This window comes from Haplochromis burtoni, unplaced genomic scaffold (genome assembly GCF_018398535.1).
Source record: "Haplochromis burtoni strain Fernald_Lab_line unplaced genomic scaffold, NCSU_Asbu1 Contig_243, whole genome shotgun sequence".
In the NCBI taxonomy this organism is placed as follows: Eukaryota; Metazoa; Chordata; class Actinopteri; order Cichliformes; family Cichlidae; genus Haplochromis; species Haplochromis burtoni.
In genome coordinates this window covers 886356-907738 of record NW_024582604.1, presented here as the reverse complement: position 1 = coordinate 907738, position 21383 = coordinate 886356, and the positions used below count along the sequence as shown (strand labels likewise).

At 39.8% G+C, this 21383-nt stretch overlaps 2 protein-coding genes across 5 annotated transcripts in view; one reads left to right on the top strand and one right to left on the bottom strand.

The window, feature by feature from the left end:
* Nucleotides 1-11237, bottom strand: part of tpra (translocated promoter region a, nuclear basket protein) — a 33054-nt gene extending 21817 nt beyond the window's left edge. For 3 of the 4 annotated variants that reach the window (XM_042227089.1, XM_042227091.1, XM_042227090.1), the window contains exons 1-19: nucleotides 10962-11236; nucleotides 10309-10413; nucleotides 9533-9597; nucleotides 8058-8148; nucleotides 7850-7953; nucleotides 7115-7279; nucleotides 6854-6946; nucleotides 6141-6221; nucleotides 5954-6041; nucleotides 5600-5737; nucleotides 5388-5482; nucleotides 4765-4962; nucleotides 4567-4674; nucleotides 3498-3721; nucleotides 2144-2307; nucleotides 1918-2042; nucleotides 1682-1830; nucleotides 1186-1348; nucleotides 120-254 (exon numbers count right to left, since the gene is read on the bottom strand). In XM_042227089.1, coding sequence (XP_042083023.1) covers nucleotides 120-254; nucleotides 1186-1348; nucleotides 1682-1830; nucleotides 1918-2042; nucleotides 2144-2307; nucleotides 3498-3721; nucleotides 4567-4674; nucleotides 4765-4962; nucleotides 5388-5482; nucleotides 5600-5737; nucleotides 5954-6041; nucleotides 6141-6221; nucleotides 6854-6946; nucleotides 7115-7279; nucleotides 7850-7953; nucleotides 8058-8148; nucleotides 9533-9597; nucleotides 10309-10413; nucleotides 10962-11112 — 2442 coding nt within the window. In that variant the 5' untranslated portion in view covers nucleotides 11113-11236. Of the gene's footprint in view, nucleotides 1-119; nucleotides 255-1185; nucleotides 1349-1681; nucleotides 1831-1917; nucleotides 2043-2143; nucleotides 2308-3497; nucleotides 3722-4566; nucleotides 4675-4764; nucleotides 4963-5387; nucleotides 5483-5599; nucleotides 5738-5953; nucleotides 6042-6140; nucleotides 6222-6853; nucleotides 6947-7114; nucleotides 7280-7849; nucleotides 7954-8057; nucleotides 8149-9532; nucleotides 9598-10308; nucleotides 10414-10961 lie in introns of all 4 variants that reach the window. The other variant, XM_042227092.1, reaches the window with a different exon arrangement.
* A 264-nt stretch (nucleotides 11238-11501) lies between these two features.
* On the top strand, nucleotides 11502-21262 carry odr4 (odr-4 GPCR localization factor homolog). Its single transcript, XM_005938181.3, has 14 exons — nucleotides 11502-11640; nucleotides 11923-12026; nucleotides 13391-13507; nucleotides 13674-13766; nucleotides 15396-15502; nucleotides 15584-15620; nucleotides 15985-16128; nucleotides 16204-16299; nucleotides 16480-16527; nucleotides 16975-17094; nucleotides 17224-17338; nucleotides 19716-19919; nucleotides 20837-20887; nucleotides 21157-21262. The coding sequence occupies exons 2-14, from the start codon at nucleotides 11928-11930 to the stop codon at nucleotides 21225-21227; spliced, it is 1302 nt and encodes a 433-aa protein (XP_005938243.2). The 5' UTR covers nucleotides 11502-11640; nucleotides 11923-11927; the 3' UTR covers nucleotides 21228-21262.
* Nucleotides 21263-21383: the final 121 nt, after the last annotated feature.

Below are 21383 nucleotides of genomic sequence, written 5' to 3'. Positions count from 1 at the left end.
CAAATTTTCCAATATATATCGTGCTAAATATTTTTGTCCATATTGCCCTGCCCTACCTCATACATATAGAAATTACCAAAAGCATCCTGTCTCCAAACCCTGCTGCTGTAATATGGTACCTGTATGGTCTTGAGGTTGGTGAGCAACAAGTTTTGGTTACGTTGTTCAGCCAGCATGGCTTCCTTCTCTCGACTGAGTCGACTCTCTGCTTGTCTCAACATGTCTCTCTCTTTTGTCAGGTTCTCCACACGCACCTACAGACAGAGGCAGGTTACTGACAAAATGACAAAGGTGACAAAAGTGCCCATGAAACAACAAATATGACCATGAACTTGATCCAAATTCAGAGGATCATATATGTAATATTTTGTTCTTGCTCTCACCAAGAAAGATTATTTTTGTTTTGTCTCGTTCAGACCCAAAAGTACACATGATTAGAATTTTAACTTACTAGGGAGCACATTCATTTCCCTTTTTATTCCGTTTATGTTTATGAAGCAACTGCAAAAGCTACGTGAACATAAATTGCTAACTGGTTATGCCTTTATGGGGCAGTCTGGTTTTATTTTTAACATGTAGGTGTCATGTGTGGCTCAGCCATTAAACTGCGAATCCGCCAATGCTAAAAGATGTTTGAAGTAAATGTGGAATTGAAGCCTAAAACGCACATTGATACAGTCTACTATAACCTTTCTTCCCAATCATTCATAGTGACGTTTAATGTACTTCCAAGGTGAGTTAATATAAACTTCTCAGACATATCACAGGTGTTTAATAGACCAAACCAGAAAGAACTCTGGAGTATTGAAAATCCTCTCTTGTTTTGATCCGCTGAAACCTAATGTACAGAGAGGCAGATGTACTTTTGGGCCATTTCCATTGCAAGGAGAGAAAAGAAGGCGCGGAAATTTTACAAGACAAAAATCTGTCAACCGTTTTTTTAGGTTAAAAAGCAGACAGACCCATTAGTCTAGCAAAATAAGTTATAAATAAAACTCCTTGCAGTGGTCAAGTGGCCCAGCTGTAAATTAAGTTATTACAAGTACAAAAAAAAAAAAACATGTGCCTAAATTAAGCTACTATGTTAATATTATCTTAGGAAAATATTGGTTTTAATGTTTAATGTTCTCCATAAGTCCCTTTATCTTTCTAGCCGTCCTGATCCCTACTGCTTGTCTTGCTCACCTCTTCCAGAGCAATTTTTTCATTAGCCTGCCTCAGGTCCTGGCTCATTGTGTGGATAATGTGCTCGTGTCGCTGGGCTGTTACAGACATCTTTTGGTTCCTCTCCTGAAGGATAACGATCTCTCGGCGGTATGCTGATACAGCCTCCTGGAGTATTTCGTATCTGGTATTTAGAAACACACACAGATCTCAGCCTTTAAAAATAAATCCTGGCAACTCCCAGTACTACCCCTAAGCCTCCTGGTAGACACACCAATGGTATCAATGCTACATCACTTTGTTTTTAAGTTATTGCATTCACAAGATTGAGAAAAACTTCTTCTGACCTTGAGGTCACTGACATTCAAACTCATACAAGATTTTTAATAGATGCAACTATTGTATCAATTTGAAAACTGAGTCACTGCATTTAACGACAATACTCCTTCAGCCGTTTACAGGCGAGCGGTAAAAAAAGCATAAACTGTCACATTAGTGTTTTGTGTCCTAAACCCACCGCTTGTTGCTGAACTCCAGCTGAGAAGTCAGCTTGGCATGGCTGGAGCGGAGTTCTGTCAGCTGCCTTTGCAGCCGATCATTGGTTTCATTCAGTATCCTGTCGTTCTCTGCCTTCTCCTTCTTATACAGCGCAAAGGCGTCATTGAGCTGGGAACAGACGCACATCAGAAGAGCTTCAAGAATTCGATTCCTAACTCAACATTCACTTTCATATAGAGATGTGCTCGTGTGTACCTGTTTTAAAGCTGCTTTCGTCTGAGCATTCTGTGCCGACTCTGCAGCAGCAACTCTCTGAGGAGTAGAGCGAGTAGCTGGTATTGAAGAGCGGCCCTGTGCAGGTTGGGGAGAAGAGTCTTGACCTGAAGTTGCAAACAAAATAAATAAGTAAAAATAAAAGCTTGACTGTGTGTATATTCACCAACAAAGATGCTACATACAGGTCTTAGTATTTTTTTGTCACCTTGAGGGGGCAGACTGAAGCCAGTGCTCTGTGTCAGCAAAGCCTTGTACATGTCTCTCTGCCTTGCATTTGAGTCTGCCAGCTGTTTCTGCTGGTTCCTCTGCTCTCTCAGTTGCTCCACCTCCTTATGAAGTCGATCCACACTGGACTCCAACTCTGATATCCTACAAGAAACCAAGGGCACATACTTCACGTTTAAAATAGACAGACATTTTCCCTGATTAACTACGATAAATAAAGATATCAGTTGACTTCATAATTAACTGGTTGAAAACAGTAATGTGAATACCAAGATAAATAATGTACCATTATTAGCTAAAATATTATTAATTTGCAATATTGTTAAAAATACTACAATAAAGTATTTAGAATCCCCGTTCCATGACAGGTAAAATAGCTATAATGCAATTTGATAATTTGCAAATGAATTAAACCCCATATTTAATTAAAATAGTGCAAATGCAAGATTTAAAAGGTTGAGTCTGAGTTCACTCTTAGGAACTTGGAAATTTGCAGTTTAGAAAACAAAACAATGTTTAAAATTTTCAGCAGCTCAGTAGTTCGTTGCCTAAAAAGTGTCAAAAAATATTTTCATGGAATGAGTCTGGGCTACATGCTCACCAGTTTAGCCATGCTGTTGCAGAATGTGTTTTAGCATTAATAATAACAAATAAATAATAAAGCTGAATTTAATTGCAATCACTTCAATCACTCACCCACAGAGTGGCAGCAAGCCTCTAACGCAGCGGTCCCCAACCTTTTTTGCACCGCGGACCGGTTTATGCCCGACAATATTTTCACGGACCGGCCTTTAAGGTGTCGCGGATAAATACAACAAAATAAAACTAGTACCGGTACCAAAAAAATAAGATTTATTCATAACACACGTGACCCAGGAAAACCGAGTAAACGATAACAAAATAACGCTGAAAACCGATAAAAACCCTGAAAACCATACATTTCACACCTGAGCCTCAACTCTCGCGGCCCGGTACCAAACGACTCACGGACCGGTACCGGTCAGAGGCCCGAAGGTTGGGGACCGCTGACCTAACGCATCTTTTGAGATTCCTTAATCAATCTTTGATCAATTTACCTGAAAACAAATGCTGACTAGTCCTACTGTGACTACCACACCAGACATTACAGTCCAATCTTTTGTCATCTCAGTGGCGTGAAGACACAAAACTCCCAATGGTTAGATTGATTTGCTTCTGTACATCCAATTAAAATCACGTCTACTAGTTAGTTAGTTCAGTATTAAGACATTTGTGTTACTGCATTGTGGACACAATTGTACACCAATTATAAAAATAAGTAGCAGGGCTAAATATAATAGCCCCATCACATTTACCGTGCTGATGTTACTTGGCTCTGCTGTTTATCCTTCTCCTCCTCCAGCTCCCTCAGCCTTCCCAGAAGGCTTTGGTTGTGCCTCTGGAGCTCCTCCACACTGCGGAAAGACAGCTGGTGAGGGCTGATCACCTCTGAAGTCCTAGAAATGTCAGCAGAGCTGCCGTCATCCTTGGTCACGTGGTTGCCCCTGGCTTCCTCCAACTCCACCAGAAGACCACACACCTGGAGAGAAATGAATCAGTGCAAGCTCTACTCTGTGTTTGACATTAATAATTTATTATTTCCCCACTCACATGATGGGCATTAAACCTAATCGGATATAACAGCACTAATGAATGAATTTCTTCTGTGTATTGCTCTGAATATCTTAGGCTACGTTCACACTGCAGGCAAAAGTGCATCAAATCCGACTTTTCTGACCCTATGCGACCCATATCCGATCATGGTATGACAGCTTGAACGGCACAAATCCGATATTTTCAAATCCAATGTAGGTCACTTTCGTATGTGGTACTGAATCCGATACATATCTGATATTTTGGAAAGCAACTGCTGTTTGAATGGTCATGCTGCATTAAATCCGTCTTTTACGTCACTGACACAAGACAGACGGCAATTTCAGCGCCGGAGAAGACAGCCTCTCACATCCCAATCCCACCACTCCTGGTTCTGACTCCAGGTCCATATATACCTCTGCACGGAGGTAGCAGCCACTGCTGCAAACAAGGCCATTATTACAGCTCTCTTTTCTCAGTGTCCTTCTTTCTAATTAATTTGTCAAAATTCTGTCGGTTACGACTGTGCAGAAATTGATAGACTGCTGCAACAACACCTACTAGCTCTGTAGCCGCCATTTTTTCTTCCGTAAACAGAGCATGTGTGTGACGTCTTCTCTTGCACATGCAGGCTGCTTTGAGGGCCGTGAACCGTTCACACTAGAGCGCGTTTGTTGTCACATTTTATTTGTAATGTGAACAACCAGACAAAAAAAAAAAAAAAATCGTATTTGATCAAAAAAATCGGAATTGAGCATTAAGACCTGCAGTGTGAACGTAGCCTTAGCATACCTGAGCAGATGTATCCTCCAAGAGTCTTTCTATCCTCAGTTTCTCTCTCTCCAGGGTATCACAGTGCTGCTTTATCTCCTCTTTCTCTTTTTGCAAACTGTAGATTTCCTAATGGCAAAAAATGAACAATATGCAAGTTTTATGTAACCAAACAAATCAAAAAGTGAATCAATCGGGTTTATAAAACAGCTGCTTTACTGTTCGAGCTTGCTCCAGTTTGTTGCACAGGGAGGCCATGGATCTCTGCATGCTCTCATACTCCTCCCTCTGTTGTTTCAGGACAGGAGCTTTGGATTCGACCTCCTGAACAATCTCATCCAGCACACGGCTCACTCTCCTCGTCTCTTGCTTCTCCAGCTGAAGCTGTGTCTGACACTCAGCATACGCATTATACAGCTAAACAAAGAGACAGCAAAAGAAGAATTCTTAACCACAAACGTCTACACTGCTCTCTACACTACAGTAGTACAGATACACTACTGGAAGGACGATTTACAGCACACTTGAAAATATCTAGAAACTTGCAATATATCAGAGTGTCTCAAGTAACAACCGCAATAAACAAATGAATGGTTATTCTTGGTTAAGCCCTCCCTTTTTTTGACGTAACATAGCAAAGCAATACAATGCTCTCTAATGGCCTAAAATTTTGTTCAAAACACTCCTTTGAAAAGCTGCTCCATGATGATGTGGTTTATGGCACCCTTTCTGGATATTCATAATACCAAATAGCCCTTCTACCACATCCCAAAGGTGTTTTATTGGATTCAGACGTAGTGTCTAATTCTCACTGACACCTTGGTAAAATCCTGTGAACTCACATCAAAGAACTTCATGCCAGGTTTAACAATCGCTGCAATGGAGGCTGCTGAAGGGCACATGGCATCCAACTGTTCTTCAGTCATAGAAGGCATGCCTGGAACACAACATGCACATGTAAATAAAGCTGTTATGCGTTTCCAGAGACATTCTCATAAAAGCAGACTTCAGCTTGATAAGCACAGGTAAGACGTGTGTGTGTGTGTGTTCTCACAGCAGTGTTTGCCTGCAGCCTTCACTGTAGCATTTTCCAACTCCTTCTCCATTTTCTTGATCTTCTCTTTAAGCTCTTCTTCAAGACGAGTCTTTAGCTCCTCACCCTCTGACACCTTCTTTTCTAGAGCCTTATTGGCTGCAAAGAGAGCAAAATCAACCACACCGAGGTCATCAGTAACACTTTGAATATGGAAAGGTACAGAGCAGGTTAAATATATTAAGAATACACATTTACTACAAAGGCTTTGGGGTTGATGATAGCACTAGTTTTTGTTTGCATTATAAACGAATATTCAGACTTTTATTTAATGACCAGGTGTGCAGAAACAAAACTAAAAACATGGATTTGTACCTTCAAGTGTTTCTTTCACCAGCTTGCTGAGTTCTTCAACAGCTCTGCTCAGTTCTTGGGTCTTTGTCTCCATGTCTGTTGCTGCCCCCTACAGGGAGGAAAAGAATGACTCTTAGAAGAACATGGCACTACAGTATGACAGAAGGTCTTAGTTATTTCAGCAACAACTATCTTAGTGACTTTTCACCTTATAGAGTGAAGACAACTTGACATGAGCATTGAGTTCATTGCGGTACTTCTCTTCCATGGCGCTCTTCTCATCTTTGACCTGGAAATACATTTAGAAAATAAATGCAATGCATAAAATATGTGTATGCAATCACTGTATCATTAATTAAATTGGCAGATTAAAAAAATGCTGATCAATTGTTTGATCAATAAAACCATTAAACATACTTGAAGAGATCTTTCAATAAATCCTGGAGCACAAAGTTTCGAAGGCAACTAATTAGGGTTTAAGCGCTTTGACACAGCTCTGTAGCTCACCACTGTCACCATGGAAACACAAAAACTCAAAGCTTTCCAAGAAGACAGAGTATAGATGACATTTTTATGACTTATCACACATTTATCTTATTTAACTTTGACTCTACTTGATAGCATTTATACATTTTTGCATTTAAGAAAATGTTTTCTCTAAAAACTAAAATTGAATATGACGCATAAAAACAGGAGTTTTTTGGTGTTTTTTTGGACAAATGAAACAGATGACGGACAAAACAAAAACAATGCAGTTTCTAAAATGGAAACCAATGAACAGTTCATTTTGAAAGACCTTTATTTTTTTCTCTTTTGAATATTTATTATTGCTCATTAAGAAGTCACAAGTATTTCTTATCCAATTAATCAATTACTAAAATAATCAAATGCTGCAGCCCTACACAAGTGTTTCTGTGTTACCTGTTTCAGTTTGTTGTTGAGGTCTTCAGCTCTTTTATTCTGACTTTCACCGGTTTCCTTCAGAACAGTGAGTTGACTTTCCAGTACAGCCACCTGTGGAAAGGAAATATTGTTAATAAAGACGTTAGCGCTGTAGCTAGAATAGCTAATTAACCCTACATATTCCACAACTACTGATAATAAAAGAGATTAAAACCAACAGGGAATTTACATTCAGTTTATACAGTACTGAATGTAAATACAGTACTGTATCAATCTTACCTTCTGCTCGCTGCTCTTCAGACTGCTCTGCAGCTCCAGGATCTCTTCGCCTTTCTCTCTGTTGGTGTTCAGCAGTTCCTCAGTTTTGGTCTTTAGCTCTGCAGTCAACCACTCGATCTTCTTCTCAAGCAGCTCCTTCTCCTGCTCCATGCGCTTCTCCCGGTGCTGTAAGATACATTTCCAGTAACACTTCTCTCTTCACGCCACAAAATATTTCCAGAGAAAAAAATGGCATTTTAAAGGGGGACCAATTATGGTTTTTACTATAAGCTCAAAAATAAATAATTCGCAATCTTTGTTCAACCTGAACAGGCCTCAACACTTCTTGTCTGAAAGAAACAGTTTCATTTTCTATCCCTTTAAGACTGTCCAACTAAAAGGTCACTGTCTTCTAAAAGGCTGTCCCTTGTCTGGCTTCCACAAGTAGAACTCAGTGCCAGTAAGCACTTTCTCTGCAGGACTGCAGGCCTTCTCGATTAAGTCAAAAATAATGATTATTGTGATCAGTCATTTTAGCCTCAAGCCCTTGCAAGACGACTCCAAGCCCATCTTGCAAGTGCAGCTGCTGTTCTTGGCAGACTGCAGTTTAAGCAAACATCTGAAACAGAGATTAAAGCAAAGCATCTGTTTGTGTGTAATATTATGCTTCTCACCTGCTTATTGTGTAGTTTATTTGGTGTGTTTAACATAAGGTGAACCTGTTGGTGTGTGTGTTTGTTTGTGTGTGTAGCGCACCTGTACAGATGCTGCAGACGACTGTATCTCGTCCAGTTTTAACTGCAGTTCCATCTTCACTTTGTTTGAGTCTGTCAGTTTCTCATTGAGACGTTTCACATCCTCTGCAAAGACAAATCCACAGACCACAAAAAGAAGCGTTAACAGGTTTCCACTGAACCAAACATGCACAATTTATCGAGGTGTATAGCTTGTGTAGTGAACTTACCAGAGACATTCTCCACCTCCTGTGTTCTCTTCTCTAGCAACCGCTCCAGCTCTCTCTTCTCTGCCTCAATCTCATACTTGGTCTTGGTTTGCTGGATCCATACATACGTGCACAAACAGTACTTGAATTATACTACTACACTGAGAGTGTGCAGAAAATTGAAATGTGTAACAATTATCCGGTATCTTCAGCAGACTTCTAAAGGAATTTCTGTGTTAATCTGTGTTAATGATGAGTAAAAGGTCTCTTTTTTTATTACCTGAGGTAATGGTTTTTCACTAATTCACACAGGGTCAAAAACATACAGACTCAAACACATGCGTACATCCTCACTAATACTTGGTTAAATGTCTCTTAGCAAGATGCACCTCAAGCGGACAATTTTGGTAGTCATCAACAAGAGCTTCTGGTATAACTCTGGATGAATATTTCACCACTCTTCTTGACAGAATTAGTACAGACTCTTCACTCTGGAGGAGTATGCAAAAATTGTGAAAGGAACCCGATACAAGCCAGTAAGTCAGGAAAGCTCACTTGTGACCAATGACAGTGATACTGACGTGAGTTGTTGAGAATATCCTGGTAAGCGCTGCTGTTTTTACATGTGCTAGTTACTCTTAGCCAGTTATAGTGAAGCTTTATTTGAAGAGGCTCTAACATTGCTGGACTCTGACACTTGGTGACAAAACTCAGACACAATATAAGAATAAACTGTTTAGTCTGAAAATGCAGAAAAGGAATTATAATTTGCCTCCATATCAGACACCACAGTTCTCTTCTCCAGACCAGTCTCTAGCACATACATAAAACCCAAGGCAACAGTGTCCATCGTGAGTACTATATCCAAGATGGAGGGAAACACATGGTAGCTCCTAATAACTAGTGCCTGCTCCTATGCGTTTTTAATAGATCACTTCTGAGTTTATGAGAATGCAGTAATTACTTAGAAGATGTAATTACACACTAATCAATGTATATTTACAAGTACAATAATCCTTTTTCTGTTAAATAATCTCAAAAGACTATGATGCTACCATTACCAAGCTTAAAGATGTTGATTTTAGAATAGAGTTTATATTTTTGGTGAGTCCACTACAGCATAAAATTCTAGGATATATGCTTCAGTGGGAAATCCCTCAGACCTCACCTCCCTAGAAATGTAACTATACGTCAAGTCAGCACAGCCCATGACTACTGTGATTGGCCTGTTCTGTACCATCGATTCCTCCTGTGCATTTCTGGCTATTTTTTCACTGCAGTTTATCAATTTATCAGTAACAGATTAACAATCATTGTCTACTAGCAGCAACCAACCAACCCACCCAGTGATATCATGCTATGTACTCGCACAACATGGCAGTAAACACTAACCATGTTCAAAGATTTAGCTAGGTGTAGCACCGATAAATGAAGCATAATTGTATCAACACAGCTTTTAAGTTATGTCAATATGAAGCCCTTATCGGCATGTTTACCTGTTGCGATGGTTTATCTTCGGTGCTCTCTCCTTCTATTCCCTTTAGAGCGCTCAACTCTTCATCTGATGAGAGAAACATTACAACCCATGGCATCACGAGATCAAGAAAAACAGTGCTAGACTACACTAAAACCTCATGATTCATTTAAAAACAGTCTCTGGTAAAGCATAAAAAGACTGTACAATGAATTACACTAGATTTCTTTTAATAACCCTCACACCCAAATCAGGTGCCATTAGCAGCTGTAACCTCTGAAATGTCTAACTGAGAGTGTCTTTGCAGAAACATTTCAGCCAGTGTTATAAACTAAACAGGCCTTGTTTAGGCCTATAATATAGAACATCAACAAGGATGGTCATCTATAACAGCAGAATATCAGCATTGGCTAAAACCAATATCACTTGTTATCAGCCTTATAATACTGTGCAAACGTTTCAAGCCACCCCTCGGTTATTTATATTTTTCTAGGAAAAATGGGAAATTTGAGTGAATAAAAACAAAATATTGTTAAAACTGTTCAGTTACTAAAGATCTATTTGATCTGAAACAACAAAAAAATTTTTAAAAAGAAACTAAACAAATGGAATAACATATCAGCATCTGATTTCAACCTACATTTTTTTATAATCCTGTTTTCCCAGAATTTCACAATCAGTGTATCATTAAACATCAATGTATTTTTTTTTCCAAAGTGGACTGTACAATTAAGTTCTGTGCTGATATAGACAACATGTAGAATAAAGACACCGGCTGATATGCATATGATGACTTACTGAGCTTTTTATTTTCCTCCTTGAGGGTCTGCAGATCTTTGGTAGCAGACAAGATCTGTTCCTGACTCTCCGCCAATCTCTTCTCCATGTCAAAGTACTGTTGCTCTATATGGGGCAACAGTCAACAGGAACACAGGTGTACACAAGAAATATACACTTTAGTACTTGTCCGGTCACAAACACAGAGATCTGCAATGCTGATTATATATATATATATATATATATATATTTATTAACTTATAATTTGACAAAATCCCCTTTTCAGTACTGATAAAAGGTAGTGCCAACTCTATTCGAATTTACAGTAACATTGTGTGCATTTGGTTAATGGCGACAGCATAAAAACACAGGCTGGTACAAGATGTTTTTCAATAATTTGGGAACTGTTTTTTATTTCAACACACTACACATCACTACTTAATAATAAAATAACTTCAACAACTGGACACATCTCCCTTCCGCCAAAATTAGCCATAGCTTGATAGCGCAGCTAACGTTAGCGTGCAGGAGTAAGGGTAGCGAAACACATACAACATGTTTTATACCCAAACAGAGTGAGTACTCTAAATACTAGAATACTCGAATCTAGCAAGCAACAAAAGCAAGTTAAACGCTAAATAGCTAACCAATACGGACTTGTTCTAGGTACCCACCGCTGTCTGCTTTGAATCGCTCATGTTGCGTCTGGAGCACCTCGTTAGCATTCTGCAGCTCCGTTACAAACTTCTCCAACTTGTTCTGGATGCCTTTCGGGAGCTTATTCAGCTCCGTCCGCTCCAGAGCCTGAAGCAGGACGACCGCCATCGCTGCCTACTCGTCCCGAAGAATAACGGTAAACTCTTGTAAAATAATCTTAATCTGTGCACCGTCTACAACCAAACTAACAACTAAAAAATGTCAAATTAGACGCGTACACAGGCAGGAAGTTTGCTTCATACTTTCAAAGTAAGGTAATGAAGTTAGACGAGGTAAATGAAAACTACTTATTAAAGCTGAGATGCGATGAATCGATATACGCTCTTCGAATATAAAAGTTAAATTGTTAATTTAATGTATATGGGCAGCTACAATGTATTTATCTGGTCTTGCCTCCAAGCCTACTTGGCTCTTATTGCAGCAAATTTTATTTTGAAGAAAAACTCTCAGCGCTAGTTTGCTTTGGTATGCTGACCATTTCCATCCCGAGTCACCTATTACGACACAGACGTGCGACGGAAATCTGTCAATGCATTTTTTTTTGGTCTGCTGACGAACCACTAGACCTGTCAAAATTGCCTGCTTTTTTGGTTGAGGTTTTAGCAACTGTTTTACTTCTTTTGAATATTTTCCATGGTACGTGGAAGCTTATGACGTCCACGCTGTATTTTATAGTGAACCTGAACTGTTATTTTAATGAAATGTAGCTAAAATATGAGCTAGCTAAAGTTAGAGGGGCAAACAGCTGTAAATAATCAATGAGCGACTGCATATTTACTGCTTTTAATTCAACCGTATTTATAGATTAGAAACACTCACTTGTTGTAGTGCTCCACATCTCTTTTCCGTGAACTGTTTATTTACAGAAGCTCTTGGATAAAGTGCAATGTTTTCATCACCTCTTCATTTCCCTGTCAGAAATAATGGGTCGTGGATATATAGTCCAAGATGATGTGGAGGGATATCTGTCGAAACTCTGTGAACAAAAGGCAGACCCAGTCACAGGACTGCTAATTGGACAGGTACCTGTGTATACTAACATCTGTCGTGTATTAGGCCATGTGTAAAAACAGAGGCTTTAGAACTTTGCATTCATTATACCATTTTTTTTTATATGCAAAGAGTGTGTCTAGCGGTGGCATATGTAAAATATGTTCAAGATATTGAATCAGGGCTACAACCAAAGTCCTTTTTAGAAGCAAGTAACAGTCACAAATACTTTGAATAGTATTCCAATACGTTTGTCAATTGTGTTAAACTTAAGAAGAGAAATGAGAAAAAAAGAAAAGAAAGTGAATCTGTCCCTTAGCCCTTCTGTCCATATAATATCAGAAAATAGTTGAAAAATACTAAAATCCTTTCAGGATGGAGTCCAGAGTTACTCAGTTTTATGTGAGCTGTGAAATGATGAAAACGATTCTATGTTCTAAAAGATTAGATGGAAATTAATTAAATGCACTACATATAGTACTGTGCAGAAATATTCTGCCACCCCCATTTTCTATGTTTTATTTCCAAAGATCCAAACATTCTTGTCATCTTTTATCATGGTCTTGAGCTGCAGTTCTTCAGACTTTCTGAAGGTCTGTCTATTGCAGTATAGTCTCTGTATGTGACCATTTTCAGAGCAATGTTTCCAAGAACTGGACCGAAAATCCATGGCAGCAGGTCTTATGGAGTGATGAATCCAAATTTGAAATCTTTGGTTCAAATTGTCAATATGTATTCAGACAGTCAGGAAAGTGGTGCAGCAACAATTGTCTACAGCCACCTGTAAAACATTGACGGAGCCTCTGTTATGGTTTGCTTCTCCATTGCAGTCAGTAATGTTGCACTCTCACTAAAGTGCTTGCTCATAGGGGTCATATGATTGTTGGGGTTTTCTCTGTATTATTGTAGGGTCTTTACCTTGCAATATAAATTGCCTCAAGGCATTTTTTTTGTGATTTGGCCCTATATAAATAAAATTTAATTTAATCATCTTGACAAAGAAAAAAACAAAATGCAGAAAGTCAAGAGAACAGTTCATGAAGACTGCATAAAGAAATTACTAGAAAGCTGCCTAACACAGAGTTCATGCTGTGTTGAAGAATAAAGGTGGTCATGCTGAATATTGACTTTCAAGCTAGTTGGAATTACAACTGAGTTTTAGCCTGTATACTGTATTTCCATGTATATTTGCACATTTTCATAAATCACTGGACCTATTTCCAATTTTTCTGGCAAAATCTAAAGAAACAAAGAGTGGCTAAAGACTTTTGCACAGTACTGTAGACATGCTTTAAAATTAATACGCGAGCACCATATGTCACAATACGATAGGACATCAACATGCTGTGTGTGGAGTGAAGAGAGATTAATCAATATTACTGACTAAATATTTCAGAGCTCAACGCAAAGGGATTTTGTTGTCATGGCAATTCGGACCCCCCAAAAGGAGGAGTCTGCTGCAGCAGCTAGAAACTCTGTGGACAAGGAGTGGGTCACCGAGCATGCTCGACAGGTAGTTAAAGAGGGCCATGCCTCTCTTCCAGCACAAACTGATTTGATTTCAGCATGTATTATGCTCATGTATTAAATGAGGAGTGGAATGTGCTTTGAAATGAGCTGTGCACCTAGGTAGACGGACTTGCACACTGCTAGGGTTCATGTTTGCTATTGATTTCCAGGTGTCCAGGATGCTGCCCGGAGGCCTCTCTGTAGTGGGAGTCTTCATCATCACTAATGCAGATGCCAAGGACGCACTAACTACACTCCGACAGGTGAGAGTCATGTTGACACTGTTTCCAGCAAAATCATTTTGAAATTCTTGTAATGTGCTTGTAGTGTGAAGTTTAATCGAAAATCAACTTAAGTGATTAGAAACGAGGTCTCAAACCTGCAGCTCTAGAGCCACATTTAGCTTTTTTGCCCATAATCCAGTTACTCTCTGTGGCTTTGACCTAAAATTAATATATCAAAATGAGCATTGTAAATTTTTTTTACAATTTACTTCTTTTTTTTTTATCATTGTTTTAAGTGATTCTAAAAAATGTGCAGCCTATATGTCAAATTTAAAATAAAATGTTTTAATATGTCTGTCACCTGGTGCTTTATGCTTTCACTCTTGCTAAGCTCCAGTAGTGGTGACTTCCATGAATGTTAACACATAAGTGGCTGCACATAAATAGATAGTTCCACCAGCTGTGAATTCCAAAGCTTAAAAAAAAGAAAAATCATGGAGAAAATTTGACAATTTAAGTGCAGGAAACTTGCCTCCAAACCTCCAGTACTTGGCCTGATGTGAAAAAGTAATTGCACATAAACCTAATACCTGGATGTGCTACGTGTGGCAGCAAGAACTGGTATGTTTTTTGGAACATTATCATAACAAGTGATCTCGAGCTTCAGCGTACTGACTGATGGGAAGACGTTCTCCTTCAGGAGTTTCTGGTAGAGAACAGAATTCACAGTTCCATCAATTATGGCAAGTTTTCTAAGTACTGAAGCAGCAAAGTAGCTCAAAACCATCACACTACCACCACCAAGTTTGACTGTTGGTGAGATTTTCTTTTCATGAAATGCTGTTAGTTTTATGCCAGATGTAACGGGAATCAAACCTTACCAAAAACCTGAGTTTTGTTTTTTTCTCATTAGGCTACAAAATATTTTTTCAAAAGTCTTGGACATTTTCAAGATGTTTTTTGGAAATGTGAGGCAAGCCTTGGTGTTCTTTCTGGTCATAGATTTTGCCTTGCCATTCTCCCATGGATGCATTTTTTTTTTACCAGTTTTGTCTTAGTGTTGAATGGATAATAATCACTATAAGTCTTTACAGTTCAGCACAGATTTGTTAAAAAATGCTTTATTCAATATTAAAATTTGCTAACAGGGTTAGCTTAGCTTGTTCAGATGGAAGACATCATGTGACTTTCATGTGGTTCAAGACTAAACACAAAGTGTGTGAAGAGCTAATTCAGTTTGATGGTGGAAATATTGTTGGAGCACGATTTTGTTCTTTATATAGCTATAAAAGAAATAAAAATAATTCAGAGGTTTATTAGAAACTTTCTCACAAAAACACTACCATCAGTGATCATCTCAACTTTTTTTTTTTTTTTTACCAAAATGCAAACTTTCTTTTAGCTGATGTTGTTGAACTAATTAAAGCTCTAAACCCAGTCAAGTATATCTTAAATAACATTGATGACAAAGGTTTGCCTGAAAACCCTACAACTCCATAAGGAGCTTGCTTAACTTAACTTTAATACACTGGAAACAGTCTTTCAATTTGTCTTTGACATTTGCACTTCAGCTAGAATAATCCCCAACTCCAAAAGGAGTGAAATTAAATGTAACCACAGAAAAGTAAAAAATTGGTAACATCATGCAGCGTGTGTGTGTGTGTCTAGCTGCTGTTTGCAGTGGAAAATCTGATCTCCTCTGAGCACCTGTGGGACCCTGCAGATGATGATGTCACAGACTGTGTCACGCTGCACATCAATCCCAAAACCAGAAAGTATCCTTTTCATCAGCTTTGCCTTTGGCTCAGGTAGCTACCATACAGTGTTTGTGGATGTTCTTTAACCCAGTGGACTAGAACTGTCTGTAGAACCTTTGACATCAAAGACCCCAAGGTCAGTTTGCATCTCTCATGTCTTACAGAAAAGCAGCTTCTATCTGCACAGCTCTAAAATATTACTCAAATGTGTACTGCCTTTTAAAAAAAACATTCTTTGCTTTTCCCAAAACATGTAATCTCACAGTTTTGGAACACTATTTCAGTATGGTGTTATAAGTCTTATTCACTGAACAAGGAAATCTATTATGTTCTGACTTCACAAACACAGCGGTAAAGTCCTTCCACGTTACATTTATCAGGGGTTGTGAATTAAACCTTTTAAAGTGAGATGTAGGCCACAAGGTTAACAGTCTTGATATATGTTGTGCTGTTCTCTTTCATACAATGCTGCTGTTGTTGTTGTTTATATGTTTTCCCAGAGTGTGGCTAAGCCTGCAGATTGGAAGTACCAGTCGGGTTTGTGCTCCTCCTGGGCCACCGTGTCATGCAGTCTAAATGTAGACATGCTGCTACCACTACCAAACAACAGAACCAGCACAGGAAATATGGAGGAATGCCTTAAGGTTGGAACACACACTTGTGCATGAGACCTTTTTTTTTCTTCATGGGAACAGTTCTGACTTGGTTTTCTGTTTCAGGAAGGACTGAAAGCGTGGGCACACCAGATTGAGAGCGGACTGTGTCTGATTGATGGAAAAAGGCTACCCGAGGACTCGGAGCTCACAGTGGGACAGGTTGTTTATGATACTTGAATGAATGAATAAATGCTTGATTGCTGGTTTAGGATCGATTATTTGCACACTTTTATGCACAAATCAATTCCAACATAGACTGCTGTGGCTTGATGATAAATAACAAGTGATTTTTTGTTGAAAGGCAGCAATAAAATTCTGACATCCAGTGTTTTTCTCTAGAGGAGGAATGTGAGACAGACATACACAGCTCAGCTGCTCATCACAACGGTAAGAGACGCACTTTTCTACTCTAATTAAGCACTTAAAGCACTGTTTTTTTACTGCAAGCTTCATTCACCCAAGCACACACACATTCATACCCCCATTTTTCTGTACCTAAACTCCATATCTAACATTTGCACATACACTCACATTCCGATGGATCCATAGGTGGAAACTTCAGTAGGTTTCCACCTATGGATCCAGTAGGTTAAGTATCTTGCCCAATGGTACTTTGACATGTAGATTGCTGTAGCACGTAATTGAACCACAGACCTTGTGATTGGTAGATGACACGTCACACAAGTAGTGGCAGTGAAGCCATAAGTGGACACATGTGCTTGTGTTTGGTACATTTCTGTTAAAATTATACATATTTGCTGGAGTAAAGCTAAGTCAAGTTTTGAGAAGTTTGTGCATGACCATGAAATAAAATTTTGTCTTCCTTTGTGTTAGGAAAACAAGAGGTTAACAGATGTGATTGAGCAGTGTGGCGGCAGCGTGTCAGTAACAGGAGCAATCCACAGCAGAGCTTATCTACACAGCAACAAGCCAAAGGCCAGACTGGCAGAGAAGGTAATTCTTTAACATAAGGGTCGTTACAGATAAAAGATATGAAGTTCAACATCTGAGAAAAAGAATGACCCACAAATGAAATGAAAACAGAATTTATTATTTTCTCACGGAAACCTCTCTTGCGGACAGCTGCTGAAGAGGGATGTGGTTTCTACGGTGGCCACGAGAGTTCAAATGATGCTGGAGGAGCTGCTGGCATCAGACCAGGAGAGCAAGGGCAGCTGCAGAGACAAACAACAGAAAGGTGCAGACACAGTATGCTCCACCAATCAGTTGCTTACAGCTGTACATAGATAAGTTCAGGGTCATGGGTGGGTTTACTGCCAGCCAATGAACACATAGAGGCAGGATTTGAACACAGATAAGACCTGACCTCAACAGTACAAGGTGAGCAATTAGTAATGGATGGCACATGCTATTGTTAATCCCAAACACCAATTTCATAGTTGGTCTGGTATGAACACAGTGTATCCACATGTATACATGTGGCCAGTGCTTCTCACAAGAATGACACTGCTTGTGTATTGTTAAGGGGGATCCAGACCTGTTAATCCATGTAAGTCTATGGAGATGAAACAGCTAAAATGATCATAACTCACTGAATTTTAAAGCAGTTTAGTTCAAAGAGTACAAATGCTACAACTACAGCCCCAATTCCAAAAAGGTCAAGACATAAAAAGCATCAAATGTTTAAACTGTGAAAATGTAGCATTTTAAAATGTATCAAAGCACTGAGTGGGATGGCAGCAACACATCTCAAAAAAGTTAGAACAGGGCCATGTTTACCACTATTTTATCCCCAGTCATCTTTCAACAATACTATAAACATCTAGGAACTGAGGAGGCCGGTGGAGTGAATGAATAGTGGAATTGTAAAGCGCTTTGAGGGTCTCAAAAAGCGCTGCATAAATGCAATCCATTATTAGTATTAGTATTATCTTTCTCCCACAATTCTTTAAATGAGTAAGGAGGAGGAACAAGGAGTAATAAGAAAAATGTTGTCTGTCTGCACCTGATCACTTGATGGTGACATCTTCAAAGCAACTTTTTTAGAATGAATGAAAGTTCACACCCCCGTTCTCTGCTAGCCATCGGGGCGGGGGGGCTGGGAGGAGATGTTGGCTGTCCGATTGGCCTCCCTGCTGCTGTGGAGCCTGGGACGGTCTGCTTGCCTCCACCCCGGGGGGAAGGGTAACATCTCTTGGGTCTGGGTTCTGTTTCCCCCTCTGGGGGCGAGGGTACCTGGACCCGGGGTATAGAGTATGTTTGGGGAGTGTGATTGTGTGTACATGTCCATTTATGTCAATCCTTACGTTGGGTGAGTGCTGAGTGTTTGTATATGTGTGCATGAGGGTGGGAATGCATGTTTGTGTCTGTGTGTGCCTGTTTGTCTGTGTCTATATGTCAGGTCGGGTCTTAGACTCCACCTCTCTGGGAACTCCCAGGCCCTCCAAGGCCTATCTCCCCTCACCACACTCCCTGCCGGTGACTGATGCCCTCAGGGGTCGGTGCATTGGTGGTTCTTGGTGTCCGGGGCTGGGCACTCAGGTATGTACCGGCTCACTCCCGGTGGCTACCTGGCGGGGCCTGGCGCCTGTTGCTCGGTCAGGCCTCCTCCGGGGTGCGGGGGGCCCTCGGGCCTCCGGCCTCTGGGCCTGCAGCTCGGTTCACTCTGGCACAGCTGGCTGCCGGCAGAGCCGGCGGGCACGCCGGTGCAGCCCCCTCTAGCTTCTGCTCGGTGGCTACTGGGTGACGCCTCGTCTGGGGATCCTCAGCCCTTCCCATGAGGGTGGCATGGATGCCCCTCTGGTCCTCCTTGGGCTCTCGCACTCTGGGGCCTCTGGATGTCTGGGGCCTGGATCTCCTCCATGCCTGCTTCATGCCCTGGGGGACGGGGCTATGGCTCTCTACATCCTCTTGCAGACCATTACATGTGGAAACCATTTGAATACAAGCGTGCTGATCCACACAGGTGTGCACACGGGTGTTCACTGTTCGTAGACTTAAATTACACCTTTCTTGGCTGCTACTTCAAAGCACATTGTGCGCTGTCTGTCCTGCGTGCTGCACAACAACATTGAATATTTAGTATTTACTGCTGTTTACACTTAGCTAGATTAATGCGATGGTGTTGTGTTTAGTATGTTGCTTTGGTTTTTTTTGCTTGTTTTCTATTCTTCTTCTCTCAACAGGTGATCCAGGAGATTTTTTTTCTCCCCCCCTTTCTCACTGTCCCTCTCCCCTTCTGTTTTTCTTTTCCTTCCTCTTTCTTTCTCCCTTTCCTATCCCTCACTCATGTCTGTCCCATCTGTAACATCTGAAAATAAAATATAATAAACAATAAAAACAAAGGTCGATCAAATGGACCAATACGGCAATGCCACGATGATCCATTTGGCAAAATAAATCCACTGGGTATCCTTGTTGGTCTTCAGACAACAATTCTGACGGCTAAAGAACCAAATGGGACAGGCAAAAAAAAAAAAAAAGAATGAATGAAAGTTAGAAGTGAATAACCTTACTGTCGTGTCTTAATAGATGAGCACCATTAGAAGAGATGTTAAAATCAACGACCTCTCAATATTAGTTACTGTACCTGCGCTTCTCTGTCTGTCCTTCAGAGCTGTTCTGCCTCCCCCATCGTATCTTTTGTCCACTAAAAGTCAGCGGGCCACTCTGTGTGTGTGACTACCAGTTCAGTGATGAGGGTTTATCTGAGGTGACTGAGCGGTTGAAGGAGATGCTGGACATTGATGCAGCTGAGGAAGACTTGGATACCAGACAGGAAATGACTTTTGAAATCACAGGGTGTGATATTACACCAGGTGGGCACAGAGTTTGTGTTTGTAAAGTAGTATTTTCACACCAAAACCTAATTTCTAGTTTGGGTATCAGTTTTCACTTTCTCCTTTTGTTGTCACGGTATTGTTTAAATGGTAAATGGACACATTTTTTTTATATAGCGCTTTTCTACTCACCTGGAGCACAAAAAAAACACTACAACATGCGTCATTCACCCATTCATACAAGCACTTTTTATCCCTATGCTTAAGTGCTTTCTATCTAACACACACACATCAGGATCGAACCACCAACCTTCTGATTACTAGATGACCTGCTCCACCTACCTCCAGACCAAATCTTAGTGCCATTACTATATGAATGCAAAATATGTAATTGTGACGTGCTGCTGCAGAGAACACATGCCAAACTGCAGATGTGAGGTCAGATGTATATTAAAACAAATTAAAAACCATCGTAGCTCATCCATCTAATGGATGGGTATAAAAAAAAGTTCACTTCAATGGAATTTCCTGGGTTGGGAAAATCTCAGTATCCCATCTCTGTCATCATTTGGTGATAGAGTCAGCAACCTCCTCAAAGCCTCAGCCTCAGTAATACAACAATTAATGTTTATTTTTGTTGTTAACAGTGGTGCGATGATAACTATCAGTTTACAGTTTATATTAATAATGATGTCTGTTGAAAATTCCCATCACAAAGTTAAACTGAAACAACAAATAATTAACAAGTTACTTAATGAAATCATCCTGACTTCACAAACTTACTCCCTAGCTGCAACATTTTATGACACTAACAAATTCTAACCGTTAAATCAAGTGAACATCTGTATGTGCACACTGATGGTACTTTAGTTACGCCATTTTCACAATAATCAAGCAGGAGTTGGTGATGAGGGATGTTAACCTAGCTGATCCAAATGTGTGTTGTATGTTTTCAGAGCCCACTCAAGAAAAAGTCGAGGCGCCAGAGCACAAGAAAAACTACATTGGTAAAGACCTCTCATCTACATTTAATAAATTGTGTTAGCAAGACGAATACTACATTTGCCTATTATTTTTTTTTGTATCATCCAATCGTCTTCTGTTAGGGCTCAGTATTCAAATAACTAAAGTCTATTGTGTAGTGCTTTGATAATGATTAACTATCGGAAAAGAAAAAAAAAAATATAGTACTATATTATATATATTTTTTTTTTTTTTTTAAAGGACATGCATGCTTGTGTACTCTGTCCTGACTGTCCTCCTTTTTGTTGTTTAGGTGTTGCCATGGCTACAGCTGTTGCCTTACTTGCTACTGCCGCCTCGATGCTGTATCTCAATGACATTTGAGGAAAATGAAATAAAGAAATAGTGTTTTGTTTTGATCTTTTCTGCCAAGTGGATCTTGGTTGAATCAGAAGATAACAAATAGGGCTGACTACAGTTATTTAAAAAATAAAAAATCCCCAACTGAAAATAGCGTCCTGGGGATTTAAGCTATCTGTA

Excerpts from the sequence above, each read along its gene's own strand:
- odr4 (XM_005938181.3), top strand. The coding sequence starts at position 11,928 with ATGGGTCGTGGATATATAGTCCAAGATGATGTGGAGGGATATCTGTCG. Across the intron at positions 16,129-16,203 it reads ATATGGAGGAATGCCTTAAG|GAAGGACTGAAAGCGTGGGC; the intron begins GTTGGAACACAC and ends TTTCTGTTTCAG. Across the intron at positions 17,339-19,715 it reads CAGAGACAAACAACAGAAAG|AGCTGTTCTGCCTCCCCCAT; the intron begins GTGCAGACACAG and ends TCTGTCCTTCAG.